This window comes from Macaca thibetana, chromosome 3, assembly GCF_024542745.1.
Source record: "Macaca thibetana thibetana isolate TM-01 chromosome 3, ASM2454274v1, whole genome shotgun sequence".
Lineage (NCBI taxonomy): Eukaryota > Metazoa > Chordata > Mammalia > Primates > Cercopithecidae > Macaca > Macaca thibetana.
The window spans coordinates 44,647,559-44,669,289 of record NC_065580.1 but is presented as its reverse complement, the minus strand read 5'-3'; the positions used below and the strand labels follow the sequence as shown (position 1 = coordinate 44,669,289).

The 21,731-nt window shown below is 35.1% G+C and overlaps 1 protein-coding gene across 6 annotated transcripts in view; it reads left to right on the top strand.

Moving 5' to 3' along the window:
* Nucleotides 1-21,731, top strand: part of FOXP2 (forkhead box P2) — a 595,047-nt gene that overhangs the window by 458,449 nt on the left and 114,867 nt on the right. For 4 of the 6 annotated variants that reach the window (XM_050782631.1, XM_050782632.1, XM_050782635.1 and 1 more), the window contains one exon: nucleotides 12,593-12,667. The exons of the other annotated variants lie outside the window; for them this stretch is intronic. In XM_050782631.1, coding sequence (XP_050638588.1) covers nucleotides 12,593-12,667 — 75 coding nt within the window. The remainder of the gene's footprint in view (nucleotides 1-12,592; nucleotides 12,668-21,731) is intronic. 6 annotated transcript variants of the gene reach the window in all.

Below are 21,731 nucleotides of genomic sequence, written 5' to 3'. Positions count from 1 at the left end.
ATTGCTTGTCATCAAGAAATTACCATTAAATCTCTATTTAAAACAGTATCTTGTGTCATTCTGCATTCATCATAGTTACTTCTTGAGGATAACACTAATAGAACTCCAGAGATGTCAGAAATGTTTTTATGTATTTGACCCTTCATTTATCCTCCAAGAGAAAAGACAGGTGGTGTACACAAAAATGAGAAGTCTGAAGTGCATGAAGGCCACTTTGCTTCATATGGGACTCTTGAAGAGCTGGCTTTTGCTTCTCTTTCTGTCCCCAACCCCACCCTACCACCCTTCTTCCCTAGAATTAATTTGCTTGACTTTATGGAACTGTCTGTACTTCTCAGAATACATCAGGGGGTCAGACACCTTCAAACCTTTATGTCGTCTACTTTTTTAGTCTTAAATGTTCTTCATCTTTACCCCACCCCATCTCTGTTTGCATGCTAATGTCCATTTATTCTTACCTAGAGCCCTTTATTATCTCATCTGCCCTCTAAGAACCCTTTCTCTATGCTTCCTTTTCACCAGTGCATACATCTGTCATAGTGCTTAATATGATACTCATCACTAATAGTTTGCCTTCCTGATTTGTCTGTGCATTCTTGGGTTTAGTGGCTCCTACTCGACTTTGCAGCAGATTCTTAACCTAGTGATTGGTGTTCTGTAGTGTCCCACAGAACTGAGATGGCAATGTATACATAAAATCTGTTTGTTTTGTCTATTAAATAATTATTGTATATGTTAAATTTTTGTCTGTCACTTTCCGAATGTTCATAAGAAATCCAGCTACCTATTTTTTTTTCAAAAAACCTTAAACTCTTCTCTTGAATAAAGAAAACATACATACAAGTAAACAAAAATGCAATAGTCCGTAAGTACTCAGCTGGGATATCTCATGTCAGAAGCACCTGTTGACTGCTGCCCTCATGCTCTCTCAAAATATAATAACTATATCACTTACAGGAGCACTATGCACATCTTTTGCTTTTCAGTGATTTTAGACACATGAAAGATACTTGATTAGCATTCCTGGAAATTCAATATGTACTCAGTGAACAGGTGTAGATCTTAGCCTGCTCACAGACAACAACCATGTCATCTGCCCTTTCCTTGATTTCAGCCTTACCTGTCTGTGGAGACAGCCTGGATTCTGGGTAAGAGGTGTCCATATCCGCTTTCTATTATTGGCTTCTCTGCTGTGATTTCTAACAAGGGGGCCAGTTAGTGCCAGCTATGATAGCAGCTTTTTGAAGTGAAAAAGAAGGGGGTTGACTAAAAACAGAGTGAAAAATCTGAATTTGGCACTGTTATATTCTGTAATCTTTGTTAATTCCTTTTTAATCTTAAAAATATTTTGAAATTAATTTAAAATCTTACTTTAGGAATGTCAGTGGAGTTAATGGGTTAATATGAAGTACTTTAAAATCTGAAATCCTTCAGATACCTATGGTATCTGCATTGGGACAGTGGCTGCCACTAAACTTTTTTTGTTAACCTACCCTTTCTTTTAATAAAAAGAAAAGTGTTTCTTTTAAATTTAGAATCCATTAAAGAAGAAAAACTGAGTGAGTATGTAGTGTTAAATTATGATAAAAATAAAATATGCAAACACCCATTAATAAACTGTACTGTGTTGCTATTTTGTATTTAACCCAAAATTTTATTTTGCCATTTTTACATATTAAGTTGTGCTTTGTACAATGTAAAGTCTGATTATACAAGCTGACATTTTAGGGATGGAAGAATATATTTATAAAAGTGAAATTATGGCCAGGTACAGTGGCTCACACCTATTGTAATCCCAGCACTTTGGGATGCAGAGGCTGGGTGGATTCCTTGAGGCCAGGAGTTTGAGACCAGCCTGGCCAACAGAGTGAAACCTACATATGCTAAAAATACTAAAAATACAAAAAAAAAAAAAAATTAGCTAGACATGGTGACACACACCTGTAATCTCAACTGCTTGGGAGGCATAGGCACAAGAATTGCTTGAGCCCAGGAGGCGGGTTGCAGTGAGCTGAGATTGTGCCATTGTATTCCAGCCTGGATGACAGAGCAAGACTCTGCCCCGGCCCCCCCCCCCCAAAAAAAGAACTGAAATTATAATAGCAATTTTTAATTACTTCAGTTAAGTTTGCAAACAATGAAAAATGAGGACAAGATCATGACTTTTAGTCTTATCTTTGGTCTGTTTTATGTAAATGGATTGTAACCCAAAATTCGCTCCAAAATCTATTTTTAAAGCTATTAAGATTTAATCCTAATTTTGACAGTATGATTATTGACTGAAATATGTGTATTATAGTTATCTTGCTAATTTATAACTTTGGTTTCAAGTCACAGAAATCTTTAAAAAATAATAGTAGACTTTCTTCAAAGGATATAGAGTTGCTTACAATATACAAGGCAAAGCTAAGCAAAAATCTGGTCTCGGAAAGAGCCAAAAGCAGAGCAGGATCTAATAGACAGGCTGCTTGCATCCCTGTCACTAGATTCTATGAACTCCTGTTGTTTATTATGCACATGTCACTTACCTCAAAAATCAAGTTCTTGGGAGAGGGAATTTAATTGACCTGGCTTGTATCACCCACTTGGCCTTGGGCCAGTCCCACCAATTCGCATGTAATGGGGTACAGAATGAGGGTAATCCCCAAAGAAAAAAAGTGGTGCTTTTACCAAATAGAGAAGTAAATGCTGGGTAGGCAATATAATCAGATTTCGTCTATGTTAACTTTGAGGTGGTTTGCTACTAGACTGCAGCCTTGTTTTGACATCAATTTTTTTTTTTCTCGAAGAATTTTACTCTTTCAACACCAAGGAAACTCAAGACAATAGAGTACTACAGGACAGTAGCACCAAGTTATGTATTTGTGTGTGAAGATTCACTAATTTATGCAATTATACCTCAATCTATGCAGTATCTTCCTAAAGATTATTTAAAAATCAAATTTATTTTAAATAAGTTTGCCTTCTATTTAAATAAATACTGTCTAAACTACTGTTTTAATTTGATTTATTTTCTTAAGGAAATAGTAATCTCTTATTCAATTTGGTAAATTTGGATCTTCATGTTGAGTTTGTTACCAATGAATGGCACCTGTCACATACTTACTGGGTAAAAAAGTATATACTGCTTTTAAACTTTACACTGATCCATGAAGAAAACAAGCATAAAAATTGTAAACGTTCATGAATCGATTCCTTTAAAAATGTCCTCCATGACCTTGGACCTATCTTTTTTTGTTGTTGTTGTCTTTCTCCATTCCTTTCTTTCCTCCCCTCCTCCCCTCCTCCCTTCCTCCCTCCCTCCCTCCCTCCTTCCTTCCTTCCTTCCTTCCTTCCTTCCTTCCCTCCTTCTTTCCTTCCTGCCTGCCTGCCTTCCTTCCTTCCTTCCTTCCTTCCTTCCTTCCTTCCTTCCTTCCTTCCTTCCTTCCTTCCTTCCCTTCTTCCTTCCTTCCTTTCTTTTTTTTTTGGAGACATGGTCTTTATCTGTAGTCCACGCTGGAGTGCAGTGGCATGATCATAGTTTGCTGCAGCTTCTAACTCCTGGACTCAAGTCACCCTCCTACCTCAGCTTCCCAGAGTGCTGGGATTACAGACATGGGCCACGATGCCTAACTTGGACCTTGGACATGTTCTTTTCTTTTTTTTTTTTCTTTTTTTTTTTTTGAGACAGAGTCTCACTCGGTCGCCCAGACTAGAGTACAGTGGTGCAATCTCCACTCGCTGCAAGCTCTGCCTCCCGGGTTCATGCCATTCTCCTGCCTCAGCCTCTGGAGTAGCTGGGACTACAGGTGCCCACCACCACGCCTGGCTAATTTTTTAAAAATTATTTTTAGCAGAGATGGGGTTTCACCGTGTTAGCCATACTCTTTTGTTATTCCCACAAATAGCCCACCACTGCCTCCACCCACCTGGACTTCTTCCGATCATGTTGTATCCCATGATTAAGGATGACCTTAAACACTCTCACTATTCTGAATCACCCTTTCTGACCCTACTACAGGATTTGTTCTTCCATTTCCCAAGCTGTGACTTTTCTTATTCCTACTCCTAAGCAAGCTACTTAATATTCCTATACAGAATCACAGTATCAGGCAGTATTGGTTCTCTGACTTTAGGCTAGTCTTCATTGATGTTTAGCAATTGTTTCACGAGTCTCTAGACACCTTACTCTGCCTGTCTCCCTGCATCAGTTTCTAGCCTTCGCTGTACCCAAAAGGCACCTAAGTCACACCTGTTTCCCTGTTCTCCGTGACTTCACCTTCTACTTCAGAGAAAAAATTTAGAGACCACCAGGCAAGAACTCCCTCTGCCTCTCTCATCTCTACTCCCAAAACAAATTTATATTACCATCTCTGATTATATCTCTTTCTATCATAATGAGATCTTCTCTCCAAGTCCAATTTCTCTTCCTGTGCATGATACCTACCCCCGTCCACCTCTTCCAGAACCTCGTCTTTTCAGCTGTACATCTTCATTCCTATATCTTCAGTCTCTCATTTCTCTGTGTGCCTTCCCTTCCCACCTTTAGAAACAAAACACCAATTAAACAAAATCACATTCATATGTCCATATTAGTTTTATATCAGACAATTATCTTAATCCTGTGTTCTTCTTCATTATTAGGCCATTATAAAGAATTGTTTACACTACACTGTAACTTCCATTCCTTTTATGGCACATTATACGTTGGTTTCTTTCCTTACTACCTGTATTAGTCTGTTCTCACACTGCTAGTAAAGACATACCTGAGACTGTGTAACTTATAAAGAAAAAGAGATTTAATGGATTCGCAGTTCCACATGCCTGGGGAGGCCTCACAATCATGGTGAAAGGCAGAGGAGGAGTAAAGGCACATCTTACATGGCATCAGGCAAGACAGCATGTGCAGGGGAACTCCCTTTATAAAACCATCAGATCTCGTGAGACTTATTCACTGTATGAGAAATATGGGAACAGTATGGGAAATACCTGCCCCCACGATTCAATTACCTCCCACCAGGTCCCTCCCATGACACATGGGGATTATGGGAACTACAATTCAAGATGAGATTTGGGTGGGGACAGAGGCAAACTACATCACTACGTTTCTGAAATAGTTCTGTTGAATATCACTGACCACCTCAGAGAGTTGAATTCAATTCTCATCTTAGTAGATCCTGTCAAAACATTTGAGACTTTTGATACCACTTCTCTTAACATTCCTCTTCTTTGTGTTTTGTTGGCTTTTCCCCATCTCCTGCCTATAACTTTTTCTGTTAACTTTTATATCAGTGGTCCAAAAACTCTGGCTGCATATTATCATTACTTGGGATGTTTATTTGTTAAAATGCCTGGTCTCCACCAAGCTCAGTTAAATCAGGAAGTTGAACGCCACCATCATTATATATACAGAGCTTTGTGTGTGACACTGACCCACAGTGTAGGCTAAGAACTACTCCTTTAGATGACCTCACTGCCAGAACTTATCCACTCCCTGTGTTGTTACCGCTACAGAAGTTGCTGATTCTCAGGTCTTTATATATCTTGCCTTGTCACCTGAACTTAAGTCTTGTATACCCAGAACTGTGCCAGATGTTCAGTAGTCAACCTCTCATTTACTATTTCCAAATGAAGCAAATTCTCTTTCATTCTTTAAAAATTGTCTTTGTTTCTACTGTCTTTCTAGTGGTATCACAGTCTGCTTCCAATGTCCCTTATCCTTTACTCTCTCAGTCACTCAGGTAGTCGTCAAATCCTCAGTAGTTAGCCAGTCCTCAAATTGGGTATCCTTTTTTCATGTCACTGCTACTGCTTTGGCACTTACCAGAAGTAACTGTCTAATGAATCTTTGGGAGTCTTAGGCTGCCAGCCAATTCCAGTCTGAACCCACACCCTCATGCTTTCTACTTGTCAAAAACAAAAACAAAAACAAAAAAAACACTACTAATTCCCGATCTGCAAACTCTTCATAGTCCAAATCTTTCTAGCCTTGTCTCTCAGCAGCTGGCCCCATTTATAGCATACTCCTACCAAAACTATCACATATTATAGGCATAATACTAAACCTTTGGCATTCTCCCTTTCTTTTTTCTCACTTCTTTTTCCAAGTAATGAATTCCTCCTCATTCCTTGGGAGCCAGCTAGAAAATGCCTTCTTTCAATATGGTCAAGGTGTACTTTTTACGTCTTCAGCAATATATTTCTAATACAGGGGCTTTAAAACTTAGGATCCATGGATAGAATTCAGGAGGTTTATGAACTTGAATGGAAGAAAAACTATTCTTATTTTTATTCTCAATTGAAACTCAACATATTCTTCTATTAGGAATGTAGGCAACACACCACAGTATTGTTTGCAGTATCTATGACATTGTCAGTGATCGAAATTATAAAAATATTCCTATCTCATCACAGTTGGTAAAAATATCTAGAAATATGACCAGGTGTGGTGGCTCATACCTATAATCCCAGCACTTTGGGAGGCCAAAGTGGGAGGATCATTTGAGCCCCGGAGTTCAAGACCAGCCTGGAGTATACAGTGAGATCCTGTCTCTACAAAAATCAAAGAAAATTAGGTGAGCATGGTGGTATGCACCTGTAGTCCCAGCTACTTGGGAGACTGAGGTGGGAGGATTACTTGAGCCTAGGTGGTGGATGCTGCAGTGAGCCAAGATTGCTCCACTGCACTCCAGCCTTGGCAACAGAGCGAGGCCCTGTCTAAAAAAACAAAACAAAACAAAACAAAAACACGAAATGTTATTTGTGCCCATTACTCAAAATTGTAGTGGTTGTTATGCCTACTATTATATCTTATTATTTAATTCATTAAAAAATGACATCAATATTTCACAAATGTAGCTTTTTAAATATTTTGGGAACTGAATCTCAGTATAATTCATTTTTTTTTAATGCCTTGTTTTATTGCGTGCAACCAATTTATTTTTTCTGAGAAGGTTATTCTAGATTTTAGCAGATTGCAAAAGAGGTTCAGATACAAAAAAGAAAAACAAAACAAAACAAAAATCAGGAGTCCATGCAAATGGCACTTACCTTGTTGTATCCTAATTTATAGGACTGGTTTTATTTTTTTTTTCTTTCCCCCACTCTCCGTTGGATGGAAAGACCATTTTCATTAACCTTTATATCCACATGGCTAATATAGTTTATAGCTCATAGTAGGTACTGAAAAGTGTTGACTAAAATAATGAAAAAATACCTGTCATGCAAATATCTTGAACAAAGGGCAATATTTCTCAAAGTTTGATCATAAACCTTCTAAACCACAATAATCAAGATGCTTGTTAAAATGCATATTCCTGGACACTATACCAGATCTTTTGAATCTGAATCTCTAGGAAAGTAGCCTGGAATACACAATCATAACAAGCTTCTCCAAAGATTATTTTACATGCTCAAGTTTGGGAACCTGTATAGTCAGATATGTGATACACAGTAGCCTCAAAATAAGTAGAGAAATAAAAGCATAACTTTTTCCAAATAATTTTATCTCCCTGAACTTCCTTTCCTTCCTCAGTCCGCACCACGATCTTCTCAATGTTGTATGGGTTTTGGAGTCTGTGTCACAAAAGAAAGTAAGACAATGCTAACTACATCAATAATGAAAAATTTTTAGGCGTGCACTTACTTAGATTTGGTCCTCCGAGATACGTAATCTCTGGTTCTTGTTGACTGACTCCGAACAAGAGAACAACTTCTGTGATCCACCTATCTGTGAAATACTCAAAACAATTTTCAAGTACAATTTCTCTTTTCTACATCTTCTCTGTCCGACCTAGGCAATTTAAAACTTGCTTTTAGAAATGGGCTGGAGAAGGATGAAGTTGTATGAATTTGCAAAGCTAAAATGTGTCATCCTGGTACAACCCAATAGCTACATTGTCCCTGGGACAGTTTCCATCAGATATGATGGATGTCCTAAAAACAAGCAACCAAATCAGCAAACACAACAAAACAGTTGGAGGGGCAGAAAGGCAAATCAGCTATTTATTTTTGTTATTGTTTTAAAGTTTGATTTGTTTTAGAACATGTGAAGAATGTTCATATTTCTTGACTAGCTGAACATTGATTTTTTCATTTTTGCACTTTTAAAATGTAGACCACGCCTATAGCTTGGATATTTTCCCTCCAAATCTCATGTCGAAATGTAACCCCCAGTGTTGGAGGTGGAGCCTCACGGGAGGTGTTTGGGTCATGGGAGTGGATTCCTCATGAATGTCTTGGTGCCATCCTTGTGATAGTGAGTGATCTCTCACTCTGTTAACTCTATTAGTTCCCACAGAGCTGGTTGTTAAAAAGAGTCTGGGACCTCCTTCACTCGTTTCTTCTCTCACCATGTGATTTCTACACACACGTTTCTCCTTCCCCTTCTGCTATGAGTGAAAGCCACTTGAGGCCCTCACCAGATGCAGATGCACCATGCTTATTGTACAGCCTGCAGAACTATGAGCCAAATAAACCTCTTTTCTTTATAAATTACTCAGCCTCTGGTATTCTTTTATAGCAACATAAATGGACTAAGTCAACCACTATTCCATTCAGATATTATTTTATCCTAAATATTATAAGACACTAAAGTTTTAAGCATGTTAAAGAAAAATGTGAGGGTCCTTTCAACCTCAAGAAACAAATTTTATTAAATAATTTAAAATATTTTCATTTGTTAGGAAAGATCAATATATAGTATTAATACCATATATATATTATATATTTTTCTATGAAAATTACACTTCATCAGCCTTGCAAAAAATATGGTTTTTCTTACAAGTCATTTCACCTTATCACTAAATATGAACACACCCATATTGATTTCCTGCTTTGCTGTACCAGGTTTCTAAAAGGAAAAAATGTTTCCTTACGCATATAGGAGAGTCTTTAATATGTATCATGAAGTCTACTGATAGGTTGAAAACAGATACAATGTCTTGGGAATTTTTACAACCTTTATAATACATAATAGCATTTTATACATTGTAGAAACAATAATTATTTTTATCTGAAAATTGAATACTATTTTGAAGCAATAATGACAGCTAACAAATAATAAGTATATGGCTAATAAATGTTAAGTATATAGGTATCAGCACTGTTCTAATTACTTTACAATTGAACATATTTCATAACCCTATGATGATGTTACTTATGATCCTCTGTCTAGAGAGAGAGGACAGGAGAAGCTAAGTATTTTGCTCAAGGTCACACCACTAGTAAGTGTAAGATCTGAAGCTCAGCAGACTATCTCCAGAGCCAGCATTCTTATGTTCAGCGCTAAATGGCTTACTCTTTATTGTTTTAAAAGAAAAATTACAACGATTCACATTTAATTGAAGAATAGATTCCTTCTGAAGTTAATGTTGAAAGCCCATTCCAGTACATTGTCTGGCCTTTTTACTGTTCAAAGTTTCTTTGGTGCTTATTTGAAACAGATGCAAACACTTAAAATATCCATTCATATTGTGTTTCCCTGTGATTTGCTGGAGTATGTCAGGTTGCCTCCAGATCCATTTCTAAGTGACTGTCTGATTTTATTCCTCTTGCTACTTCTTTACAAACCTGCAGCTTCATGGGTCTGTTAAAGCATGGTTGATCAGAGTTTTATTGCATCTCTTACCAACCTTCTGTCTCTGCCTGTCATAGAAAGCTTTAGGGAAGCCATGAGAAGAAACTGGGTGGGGTTTTCAAAGCACAATTTCTTCAACCAAGCCTGTTGGCAAGATACGATGACGGGCTAATGATAGTGCAAAGTTTATTCTCACGTACTTTCAACTGTAGAAACTATTGTGAGTTACTTAAAAGCCTTTGCCTTTCAGTAGGTTATTTTACTTCTAAATTATTGTTCTTCAGTAAGGTTTAGATTAATTTGACTTTCTCTTTTCACAAATTTTGCCTTTTAACTCTTTATTTTTATTGATCGTTTAACCGTTATGTTTCATAATTTTGCATGCAATGTAACAGGGACAGGGAAATGTCTCTATGAGCCCTCAGTGTTGGGGGCAGTTCTGTGTCTCTTCTTCCTATGGATAGATAAATGACAGTATCATTTTAATATGCTTTATTTCTCTCTATGGTAGCAGGAATGATTTGATAGGAGTGTTTTGGTTAGTGTTTCTGGTTGATAAAATAAGATATATCATAGATTTTAGGGAATCGAAAAATAATGAGTATGTACTGTGTACCAATCCAAACATATCATTGTTGATGAATCAAAAGGTTCTTCATGGTCTTGTTTTTTGGGGGGGGAGGTTGTTTTGTTTTGTTTTTGCTTGTTTTTTTTTTGTCAAGGTTATCCTTTTGTTAAAATTTGGGAAATATTTGCGATAGTAACTAAAGAAGATATGTTTGAAATATGGTTAGGTTTACGAAATTATGTTTCTGAGTCAGTTGAGCTAAAAATGGGGAACATTCTCACGGTAAAGCCTCAGGCAGCTTCCATCCCAAAGCTACAAAACTAGGCGAATTCTAATGAAACCTCTTTTTAAATGAAATCCTTTTAATATTTGGCACCTGTGTCCCTTAAATTACCATTTAAGGGATGGTTACGTTTAAGGGATCATTACCATTAACTATGCTTTTATTCCATAGTATTTTTATTTTTATTACTGCACTTGTACATTATCTCAATAATTCCTGTTTATGTACTCCTCCAGGAGTGAGACTTATTCTCTGTATCGTCCCTTCTGACCTGACTGGGATGACAAAACTCCAGCATCCCAACATGTTTTGTTAATGCTGGAGACACAAATTATGATATTTTACTTAACTTACGTGCTCTTGAAAGAATTTAAGGTGATGTTGCTTATTTATAGAGTTTAATTTTCTGTATTAAATATTGAAAACAGTGTCATGGCAGATTTGGGGTTATTGTGACAATCACTTTTTTATGTAGATGAGTGTCTGTCTGAGGGCTTTACTGGTGTTAGTCTGGTTTACTGTTATGGTATGGAATAGCATTTCATTTTTTAAGGATGCTTATGACCTTGTTAAATAGCAGTCCAAAAATCATGTGGCTTGTTTTGATTTTAACCAAAGTTACAGCTGCCTAGCTGTAAAGCAGTCAGTTTCTCTTATTATGACTAGTTCTTCAACTTGTACTGTTTTAAATTGCCTGCAATTAGCATATTTCAACCTTATTTTTAGGTTTAAATTGCAGTGTGAGAGAGTACTCTCCTCTTAGCTAATTAGTGCTATCAAGGAACAGTAGGTTACCTCATTAGTACCATGTGCATTTAATTAAAGAAGAGAAAATTGGAGTTAACCTCATAGTTAATATTTTCACAGAGTGCTACAATGCCAACACCTTCAATTGGAGTCACACCCCTGTGTATCTAATTATGCACTGGTGCCAAATAAGGTTAGCAAGGGTAGCACAAAGCTGTTGACAAAATAATTTAGATGAAAATGTATTTGTTGGATTCTGACAGCAAAATATAACTTGAACACTTTCCCCCCAGTCTTCATCTGCTAGCATCAGGTGACATACTTCATCCTAAGAAACAGAGGGACAAGGATATTTTGGAAGCCACTTTTCCTGTTTGAATTAATGTTGCTCTTATCGTCAAGAAAATAGCATGTAGTCATGTAAAGCATATACAATCCATTTCTTAAACAGAACCTCTGAACTTCATAGATGTATTTGAAAAGAATTATTTATAAGATGTAATATTTACATGCATCAAACCACTACAAATACTCCCTGACACCCTTAACACATCCCTCCTTGCTTTTCTTCTTTTCTGGTATAGTTATAATTTCCCTTGTGTATCTTATGAATGGGGATCATCCTTTCATATCATACATGAAGTCTAAGGATGTGTTGTCACATGGTCTATTCAAATGCAGTGTAATCCTTTTGCCCTTCAGACAAAATCTTTGAAATGTCTAATGCTACTTAGGTAAAAAATGACATTCCATGTCATTTATCAATAAATAATCACTTTGCTTTTACAGATAAAAATGCAAACTATACATTTGAGTATATAGAGTAGTTTTCAATGCAAATGGTACAATTCAACAGGTTTTAACAGATATTATCGAGGTTGGTTGCACAGTCTTAGATACATTTTAGTGGCAATAATTTTTATATAATAATGCATAACCACAGCAGTTTATTTAAAGAAATTATTGTGATTGTTCTCACATGACATGGTAGGACAGGATTTATGTTCATTTGTACTGGTTACAATTGATTACAAGTCAGAACTTTTTCAAAATTAGAGATGATTACATTTTAAGAACAAATGACATCCCATACACCAAAATTGCAGTGCCATTTAAATATATAGGAGTATTTATGATTCTTAGCTTACAAGTGGGAAGTAAGGTTCCTACGGCAGTATCATGGTACATAATCAGTGGATTTTTTGGTTATGGGTTAATTTATTATGATCCAAATATTCAACTTCCCATCTGCCAAATTATTTGTTTTTAAAATCTATACTAGTTAACTGTGAGACAATGATGGAATATTCTTCCCTATTTTGACCTACCAGGGTAATAATCCCAAAAAATGATTTTTAAAAATGACAATGTACGTTATTAGCATAAGCCTTAAGATTGTAAAACAAAGCCAACTCCTGATTCTCTTTGTTTAACCTAGGAATTGCTTCCAGAAACAAAATTATGTATCTGTGGCCACTCTTCTGGTGATGGGCATCCTCACAACACATTTGCAGTAAGTTACACTGGGCAATTAGAAATTCAGCTACTAAGCACAAGGCCATGGACCCAGTCCCACTGAATAGATTATATGTGATTTTCTATAGCCAATCCCTTCCATTGGTGCAGATAATCAAGATACGACTAATGTTAAGATACAGATGTAATTAGTTGATTTTTTCTTACTTCTTTTGTTCTCAATTATGTTTCACTAGATATACAGTTCACAGTTTCTGTGAGTTGAATACCTTAAATATATAAAGGCTTTAACACCACTATACTTTTCTTGAACTTTTAGGAATAATTTGATGAGAGAGTACTGATATGCAGAAAATAAGTGGACATAGATTATGGGTTGATTCAACACATATTTTAGAACAAAATTGCTGTTCCATGTTCCTCAAGTTGTCATATAAATATACCAAGGCCTTTTTAACAGAGTCTGCCACTAGAGTGTAACTTGTCACTTTGGACTGCAATATTTGGTGAAAATCGTTTATGTGGCCCAATTCACATACCAGTCATCCTTGGAAATGAATAGTAATCCTCAAGTCTCCATTCAAGAATTTTTAAATAAAGCAACTTTATGTTTCTATTCGGCATAAATTCTACCTGCATTCTTAAGAAATCTTGAAATATTGTAAGTCATGTGTTTTCACATATAGTCAGCTCTTCACATTCATGGGTTCTGTATCTGTGGGTTCAACGAACCACAGATCCAGAATATATGGGGAAAAAATGGATGGTTGCATCTGTACTAAAAATGTTCATACATTTTTCTTCCTTATCATTATTCCCCAAAGAAAACAGTGTAACAACTATTTATACAGCATTTATTTTACATTAAGTATTATAAGCAAGCTAGAGATTATTTAAAGTATACAGGAGGATGTGCATAGGTTATATGTAAATAGTACAACATTTCATATAAGGGACTTGAGCAATTACGGATTTTGGTATCTATGTGCGTCCAATCCCCCACACATACCAAAGGACTACTCTACACAACTTTTGCTTGTTTCCTTAAGAACTGATGTATTTATTTAGGCTTAATGGGCTAGAGTATTTCTAAATTGACTCAGCCAAAATTTATTTACTTTTTACTACTCTATACGTAATATTTTCTAAGTATAATTGACAAAAAACAACAAAATTAATACTCGTAAGCAGTCAATGTTTTCTTTAATGAAGAAGAAATATCTATTTCATACTTCGGTTAAAAAGAAAATGTTTTCAATAAAAATCATGTCAAATTAATGAGAGGATATTTATGGAAAATATGAAACTTTTAAAAATGTTAGTTGCAATACAAAAATAAACTCAAAAGTGGAAGCAGCAATGACATATCCTATTCTATAGAAATAGTGAATGTCAAAAAAAAAAAAGGAAAAAGTGAATGTCGAGGATGGGTAATACATGTTATATATGCAGGCTTCAGAGAGATCTGAACTTACCTGGTTTGTGGTCTCATTCACTGTAATTTGGTCATTCATAGTATTTAGTCCCCCTAAGCCTTTTTGTAACAACATTTGAAAGCAAAATAGCAAAAATTTAAAAATGGTGGTAAGTTTTGCTGATATGATGTAATTAAGTTTATGTGAAAGATTAAAATAATCTTAACTTCTAAGTATTCTCTGTATATTTTAAAGGAAGATAAATTTTAGATAAACATCAAGTGCAATTATATACTTTAACTTAATAAAGAAAATTAACTTCAAAATTACTTTTTAAAATAGTGCATTAAAAATGGGACAGTTTTCCTAATTAGTAACACTTTTTCCTAAAATAATCCCAATGGAAAAATTGTTTTCATCAGACCGAAGAGTTAACTGGCTTAACTGCTAATAGTGTTTGCTCTTTACCTAAAACTACTTCTACCATTTAAAATAAATATCTATTCTACTGATGAAAGAAAACAAATCTATAGCATCAAATCTTTTTTTTTTTTTTTTTTTTTTTTTTTTTGGAGACGGAGTCTTGCTCTGTCGCCCAGGCTGGAGTGCTATGGCCGGATCTCAGCTCACTGCAAGCTCCGCCTCCTGGGTCTACGCCATTCTCTTGCCTCAGCCCCCCAAGTAGCTGGGACTACAGGCGCCCGCCACCTCGCCCGGCTAGTTTTTTGTATTTTTTATTTGAGATGGGGTTTCACTGTGTTAGCCAGGATGGTCTCGATCTCCTGACCTCGTGATCCGCCCGTCTCGGCCTCCCAAAGTGCTGGGATTACAGGCTTGAGCCACCGCGCCCGGCCCTAGCATCAAATCTTTATATTTTCACTGACATATTTTCAGAATGAAAATGAGATGTGGAGAAGTAAAATGATTCACCAGAGGCCATGTAATTTCTCAATGGTAAGGCTGAATTTCTATCCCAAGTTAGAGATGACCAGTGTATTGGTCTTTCCAAAAGTATCCCAAATTGTTCTTGACTGCCTTGAGTGCAGTGTTGAGTAGAAGTCTGAGGTTCTTCCATGTGTCGGAGACTGCATCTCATCTCTCAGATCGAAAGAGCACCAGGATGAGTTAGTGAGGTCTGGTATGGCTGGTGGGGAAGGAGGAGCATAGTAGTGCATTTGTCATCAGATGTTTGCCATCTCCTTAGTGTGCCAATTTAATACTTCATATTGGCCATTGAGTGACTTTACAAATGGGGCTTTTTGGCTTCAGAACACAAGGGAAATATTATTTAAGTAATATTAACTGCTTATTTTCCTTTATTGATTACCTTATATATAATCTTCAGCATGCTAAAATGGCTACATAATGTGATTTAAAATCAATATGCTAACCAGAACAAATACTATATTATCCATAGTTGACAATTGCTGTGTGATGGACATGGTTCTCTTTTAGTATTCATTGCATTTATAAGTACCAGTATGCCAGAGTGGTAGTATGGAATACCATAAGAATACTGGTGGGCTAAAAAGAAGAAAGAGGTCAAAAGGATAGATGGGGCACCTAGAGCCTGCCATATTTTTTCATCACTATGTAACTGACATTTATAATGAATTGTGAATTATTACAATAGTTTTCAAATTTTAAGATACCCTATATAATGCCTATCAAGGTGTTAATTTAATGTCACACATATTATTTCCATGGTTGGTCAGCCTACACACACACATACAAGCCAAAATTTTCAGGCACGTGTTCCAAATCGGTGGATTAAATTAATTTTTACTCTTCCCATCACACCCAATTCACTTAAAAAATAAAAACTGCTTAAGTTTATTAACAATCCTAAAGTAAAGTGCCAAAAATTGCAGGGAGAAAAAGTCACTTACATTACCAAATGAAGGTTAAAGCCCAAATTATCTCAAGGAAATAATATTACATATTTGATATTAAACAGGGGTCAAAAGCTCTTCACCATACCAATTATATATTTTTCAGATATAATTGTATCAATTTACTAGCAAAACGTGCAATAAAAATATATTTTCATAGGGTTTTTTCTGGTGTCTTGGCTTGTTGATAACCATCAAACATTGGCCATCACCTGAGTATTGTACTTCCCTATTATCACATTGTTGAACAGTAGTGATATTTTAATGTACTCACTAATAAATTGTGTTTAATGTGCCTCTATCAATTCATTGCAATACTGGGCAGTAATTGTATGCACTTATCTTTATGTGAAAATTGTTATTCTAAATTTTGTCTACTTGTTGTATTTAAAGAAATATTTGGGCTCCTTTGGTTTTATATTTACTATTCTAAGAGTAACAATATAATGTCCTTACTATAACTTTGAATTTAATAGATAAAAAAGCATTAATTTCTGACTTTAAAAAGCGAGGATATCAGAGTAAGAGAGCTTCATTGTTAGAGAATGCTTTTCATTGCTTGCTTTTCACATTCAGTTTTTTCAAATAGTGTCTAGTTTAATCTGAAAAAAAAGATCTTCACTTATTTTACTTTTCTTTCAAACTCCAGTACTAGAATACATGCCTTTCTTTTTTTCCTGATGTATCAAACAGATTTACAAATTACTAACTCTGCCAAGATTCTAAATTTCACAATCTTTGGCTTCCTTACAAGATAGTAACCCAAGTTCATTCACTACTCTCTAACTATGCCCTGTTGGCACCTCATCTGCCTGAATGACCTCATTAACACCTATCTGCAAGTAATCTTATTGTTAGTCTTGCCTACAGGTTTTTACACCTAAGTGAATACTATTTTACATAGGATTCTGCCAGTTAGTTCTAACTGCAAAGGCAATTATGTGGAATGCTTAGGGTCTTTGTCTTTGGTTCTTATTTTTAAAACCTTTAGCATTGAGCCACATGAATCTTTTGATGAACAAAATATCTTGTACCTATAATCTGAAAATGAAGCTTGCCTGGCCTTGGTATAACTGCTTTATTTTCCATTCAAACTAAATTACATTGGCCACATTTGACCTTTCTCCCTACAGGTCTTTACTATGATTATCTCCCGAATGGTTCATTTTTAATGGGGATGCTGGATTGGAAGAAATAAGAAGACAGGGATAGTGATGCTTTTTAAAATATCTTTTTATTTGTGTTCCAAATTCATCTCTCTCGAGGCTTTACATAAATCTTACACAGCACCAAATAATCCACACTGTGGGCTGTACAGTCAGCTTTCTGTTTTGATAATTGGGCCAGTTTCTTAACTTTGCTTTGCTTCACGTTCTCAGTCTGTAAAATTGTAACAATAATACTACCTACCTCGTAAGGTGGTAATGGGAATTAAATATGATAACCCTAAAAAGTACTTACCATGATGACTAACACACAGTAAACATGCAATAGATGTTGAGTTAGTATCTGTAATAGCATCAATATACTCTTGCTTGAACCAAAGAGTCAATTCTGTTGGAAGTAAATCTAAGTGTATTTTTGGTATTAACACTAAAAGGGGCATTGGGCATTGTACCTTGGGTCATGGCCAAGACAGATGACAGTGTTACCCACTGAGAGGAGTCTTTATATTAATCAATTTAAGTTGAACACTGACTTACTAATTCACACAAAAATAGTGTTATCCAAATGCTTTCTGATTTGTTAAGTGGAAGACAGCTAAGTGGAAGAGACAGAACTCTGCCTCACCAGACCTAAATGATTCCTGGCAGCCAAGAAGAATCATAGCTAAAATATGTAAGGAAAGGTGATTGTTCACCAGTAGTCTGTATCCAGCTACAGCACATGAAGCTACAAAGTTAGGAAATGCATGCAGCAATGTTGAATTACCTCTATTTTTTTCTTCCTATATTATAAACATATTAGCAGAGAGTAAGCTGAAGTTAAAGATAAATTACTACTTATTAGTGTCGATAGTTTTAACTAACATGCTGAAAACAATGAACCAAGGATAATGTTGCAGTAATTTTCTTCACAGTACCCTTTTTATAAAAGCTGTTTACAGTATTTAACTCTTTGCATTTGTATAAAGATGTGTGGTATACACTTGAATTTACTGTTTTACTGTGTTTATTTTTGAGTGGTTTTTATTGATTATTATGATGGTATTCACACTATGGCCCTTCAGTAAGAAATAAACTTAAGATAATGAAATGTTTCAAACACGTTATAGATTATTTTGTTAATGCCATAAATATAGGGACCGTGTTTAGGGTTACTGTTGAAAACATTCCAGATACTGTATCCATCTGAAACAGAATAAAGGTTTTTGTTTTTAAAGCCTTGGCTGACATGTGTATGCAATTTCTTGATTAATCTTTTTCACCCTACTGTAATTCAAGATATTAGTAATTATCTTTACACACCCCTCTCAGCTGGAAGGTAAGCTCCCTGAGCTCAGTTTGTTCTAGAAACGTCTCCTGAGTGGTTGCCCCTCACCTTCTATTTCATTGTAATACTTGAGATTGCCAAGAATTCTCTTGATGTTGGTTCCAAGAAGGACCAGTAGCAGAGATTTTTCAGTGGAGGATCCTCTTTGAAATTTATAATGAATAATTTACTCCCCTTGATGACTCACCAAAGCATTAGTGTGGCAGAAATTGGGGGCTGATGAAAGGATTATTTATTTAGTTACTGGTTTTGTTGTTGTTAATATATTTTTCATCAAATAAATTGATACACACACTAGAATACATATGTGGCAATAATAGGCATTTATGGTGCTTATTAGGACAGACCGTATTTTTCTTTTCACATTTTAAAATTATTTGTAATAAGCTATTAGTGATAGACTCTACAAATTTGAAATGTAATTGGCATTAACTTCCAACAGTTTGCTCTACAGTTTTTGCATATTTCTAAGCATCACTTAAGAAAATGTGCATTCTGTATTATTTGTATTTCTGTTCCCTGTCTATTTCCACATCATCTTATTTTAGCATAACTGAAAGTTGTAGAAAATGCTGTGTCATTTTAGTGTACAAATTTTCAGAATTGTGCACATACACATACAAACATACATCCATGAATACACATATCTAAGCAATTAATAAAAGAGTGTGCATGTGTTTTTATTCAGTTCTATGTGTAGTTTATTTTTCTTTTTATTGAAGTTACATGTTTTAGGTTTGTAATTTTCATTAGGTGAATGAATTGTTTGTTAGGCATAGGATTAAAAAATTATGGAACCAAATGTTTATAACTGGCATAGTTTACACAGTACTGTATTTACTTTAAAAAATATTTCTAAATAACTGGATTTTTAAATATAAATTTCAATACATAGGATGTCAGGTTAAGCAGCACAGGACTTCCATCGACATTAAAACTTAAACCTGAAAACAACAACAACAACAACAACAACAAAACTTAAACCTGGAACTACACGCTGTACTTTAACAATGGAGTTCAGAAAGCCTATAGCTGGATTTTTGTTATGCTGTAATAACTTTATGCATCGGACAATTTAGATGAAATTGCACTTGTTTACTTTCAAATAATCCTATTGTTTATCATAATGATAAATTTTATGCAAATAGACTCATACTCTTAATCAGATAAAGTCTTATACCAAGTTAGAGAACGCAAAATTGAACTTTTAAAATACTTAGCATCAAGAACAGTTTGTAATGCTCAGGCTCTCACAATCATTCTCCTTAGCTCCTTTCCATGAAGTCATGATTTCTTTTCCACCAGACTTCCTCCTGATCTCTCTTGAGATATTGTGAGATAGTTTACAATATTAGAAGAAATCATCTACTCTTCAGATCGACAGTACTAGTTACAACATTATACTTCAGACTACATATGTTATATATTTAATATTTTATGAATAATGCTTTAATAATTTTAATTTAGAATTTTATATGTAGAATATTTAGTCTGGCATACAACAGACAATATAGAATGAGGGTAAGAAACTTCATCATAAGAGATTATAATAAAGGGGAGGCATCAAGCAAACATCTCAGAGATAAATTATCATTATATTAAGCATAATTCATAAATTCACAGAGAGTTGTGCAATCGTAGAGGGAAAGTGTTACCAAAATGATGTCCTCAGAATTGAATAAGCAAGCTTAAAAGTTTAGGAATTCAATATTTCTAGAGTATCACATACATATACCTAAGGAACATTTTCTGGTGCATAGATCATTAATACAAAATTAAGATAAGACAATTAATATGAATAGCATATGTACTGTTGTTTTATCCCTATTTCCTTCCCCATCCTTGTTGCCTGTAAGTTGTAGGTATAAGAGATTATATCTCTTAAACTCTTCTATATTGAGGCTAGAAAACATACTTTTTTTGCGTATCTGCTGTTTTATATTACTTGAGTAGACACTGCTATTTTGGAAGGGTTGTGCCCTGTTCTTACATTGCCAAATTGCCAAAATTCAAAGGAAGGGATGTCTGCTTAACATCTATTTTCATCCTATATGAACTGATAGTGTATTATAGCTAAAAGGGGCCTTATAGTTCATCTAATTCAACTCCTTTATTTTATAATTGAAAAAAAGTGTAAAAGAATCAAAGTGACTTCCTTAATATCTCCCCATTATTAATTGAATTCAGGAGGGAGCTACTGATGATCTGACAGTTCTTTAGTTTTGACTCATGGTTCATATGTATTAATTTTGCCAGGCCGTTTATTTTAGTTTTAATTCTATGTATCTGTCAATTTAGGAAATCACTCTGTTTTTCCAAATGTTGCTAATCACATTTACCTATGAAAAAGTTTTAAAAACCAGATGGATATCATGATCACTTATGAAATTACCATTCATATTACTTGACTACATGTGGTTTGTTGAGGACACTTTTGAGGTGTCAGTCAGACCTAGGATATTGTTTCATTTATAGGTCTAGGTTTTAGAAAAGGAAAATTTAAGGTTCCTCAGTGATTTCCTCAGAAATGTTTTAGAGTGAATTGTGAAATTCCAGACTGTTGATTTATTGCTTATGTTATTTTATTAAGATTTCAGTTAGGAGAAAAAAAGCACTTAAAATACATATATAAGACAATAGAAATTTAGTTTCTAATTGTTAAAAGAATAAGCCTAATGGTTACCAAGCCTTAATCCTTTACATTTTCTCTTTATTTAGACTCTACATTCAAGAAGGATCAATTGCTTTATAGAAAGGACCAAAATCTGAGGGTTTCCCAGACTTTTCCAGTTGTTTGTTCACTATTCGTCAGATAAATATGTATTAACAATTAAAAATAAGTGGTTAGTGGATCTGTTGTGCCATCCTGATCTTGGAATTCTAAGAAAAGAAAGTAAGACAATACTTTTAAGTCTGATATTTAAATATTGGACACTCAATATATAAAGCCCAGGATAGATGCTTGGATTGATCAGGTAAAGATACTGAATTCATAACATAAAATTTTTATCCCATAAAATATATTCATAGCACTAATGATAGAAATGGGTACAGAGGTTACGGAATTCTTTTGAGAAATTGTGATTCTCGATCAGTCCTAGATAAGTATCTGGGACCTATCAATTCTACCGTTGTTAATTAGCACATACAATTTTGTTACTGTGACTGTCTCCCACCCCAAACTGGGCTCTTCTCTTTCCCTACCTTCTGCTTCTGTTCTCAGACATACCATATTCCATTTTTTTTTCTGTCCGCCAGTAGACTGTTTCCTTTTCTTCCCTGTGCATCCACTTCTACTGGT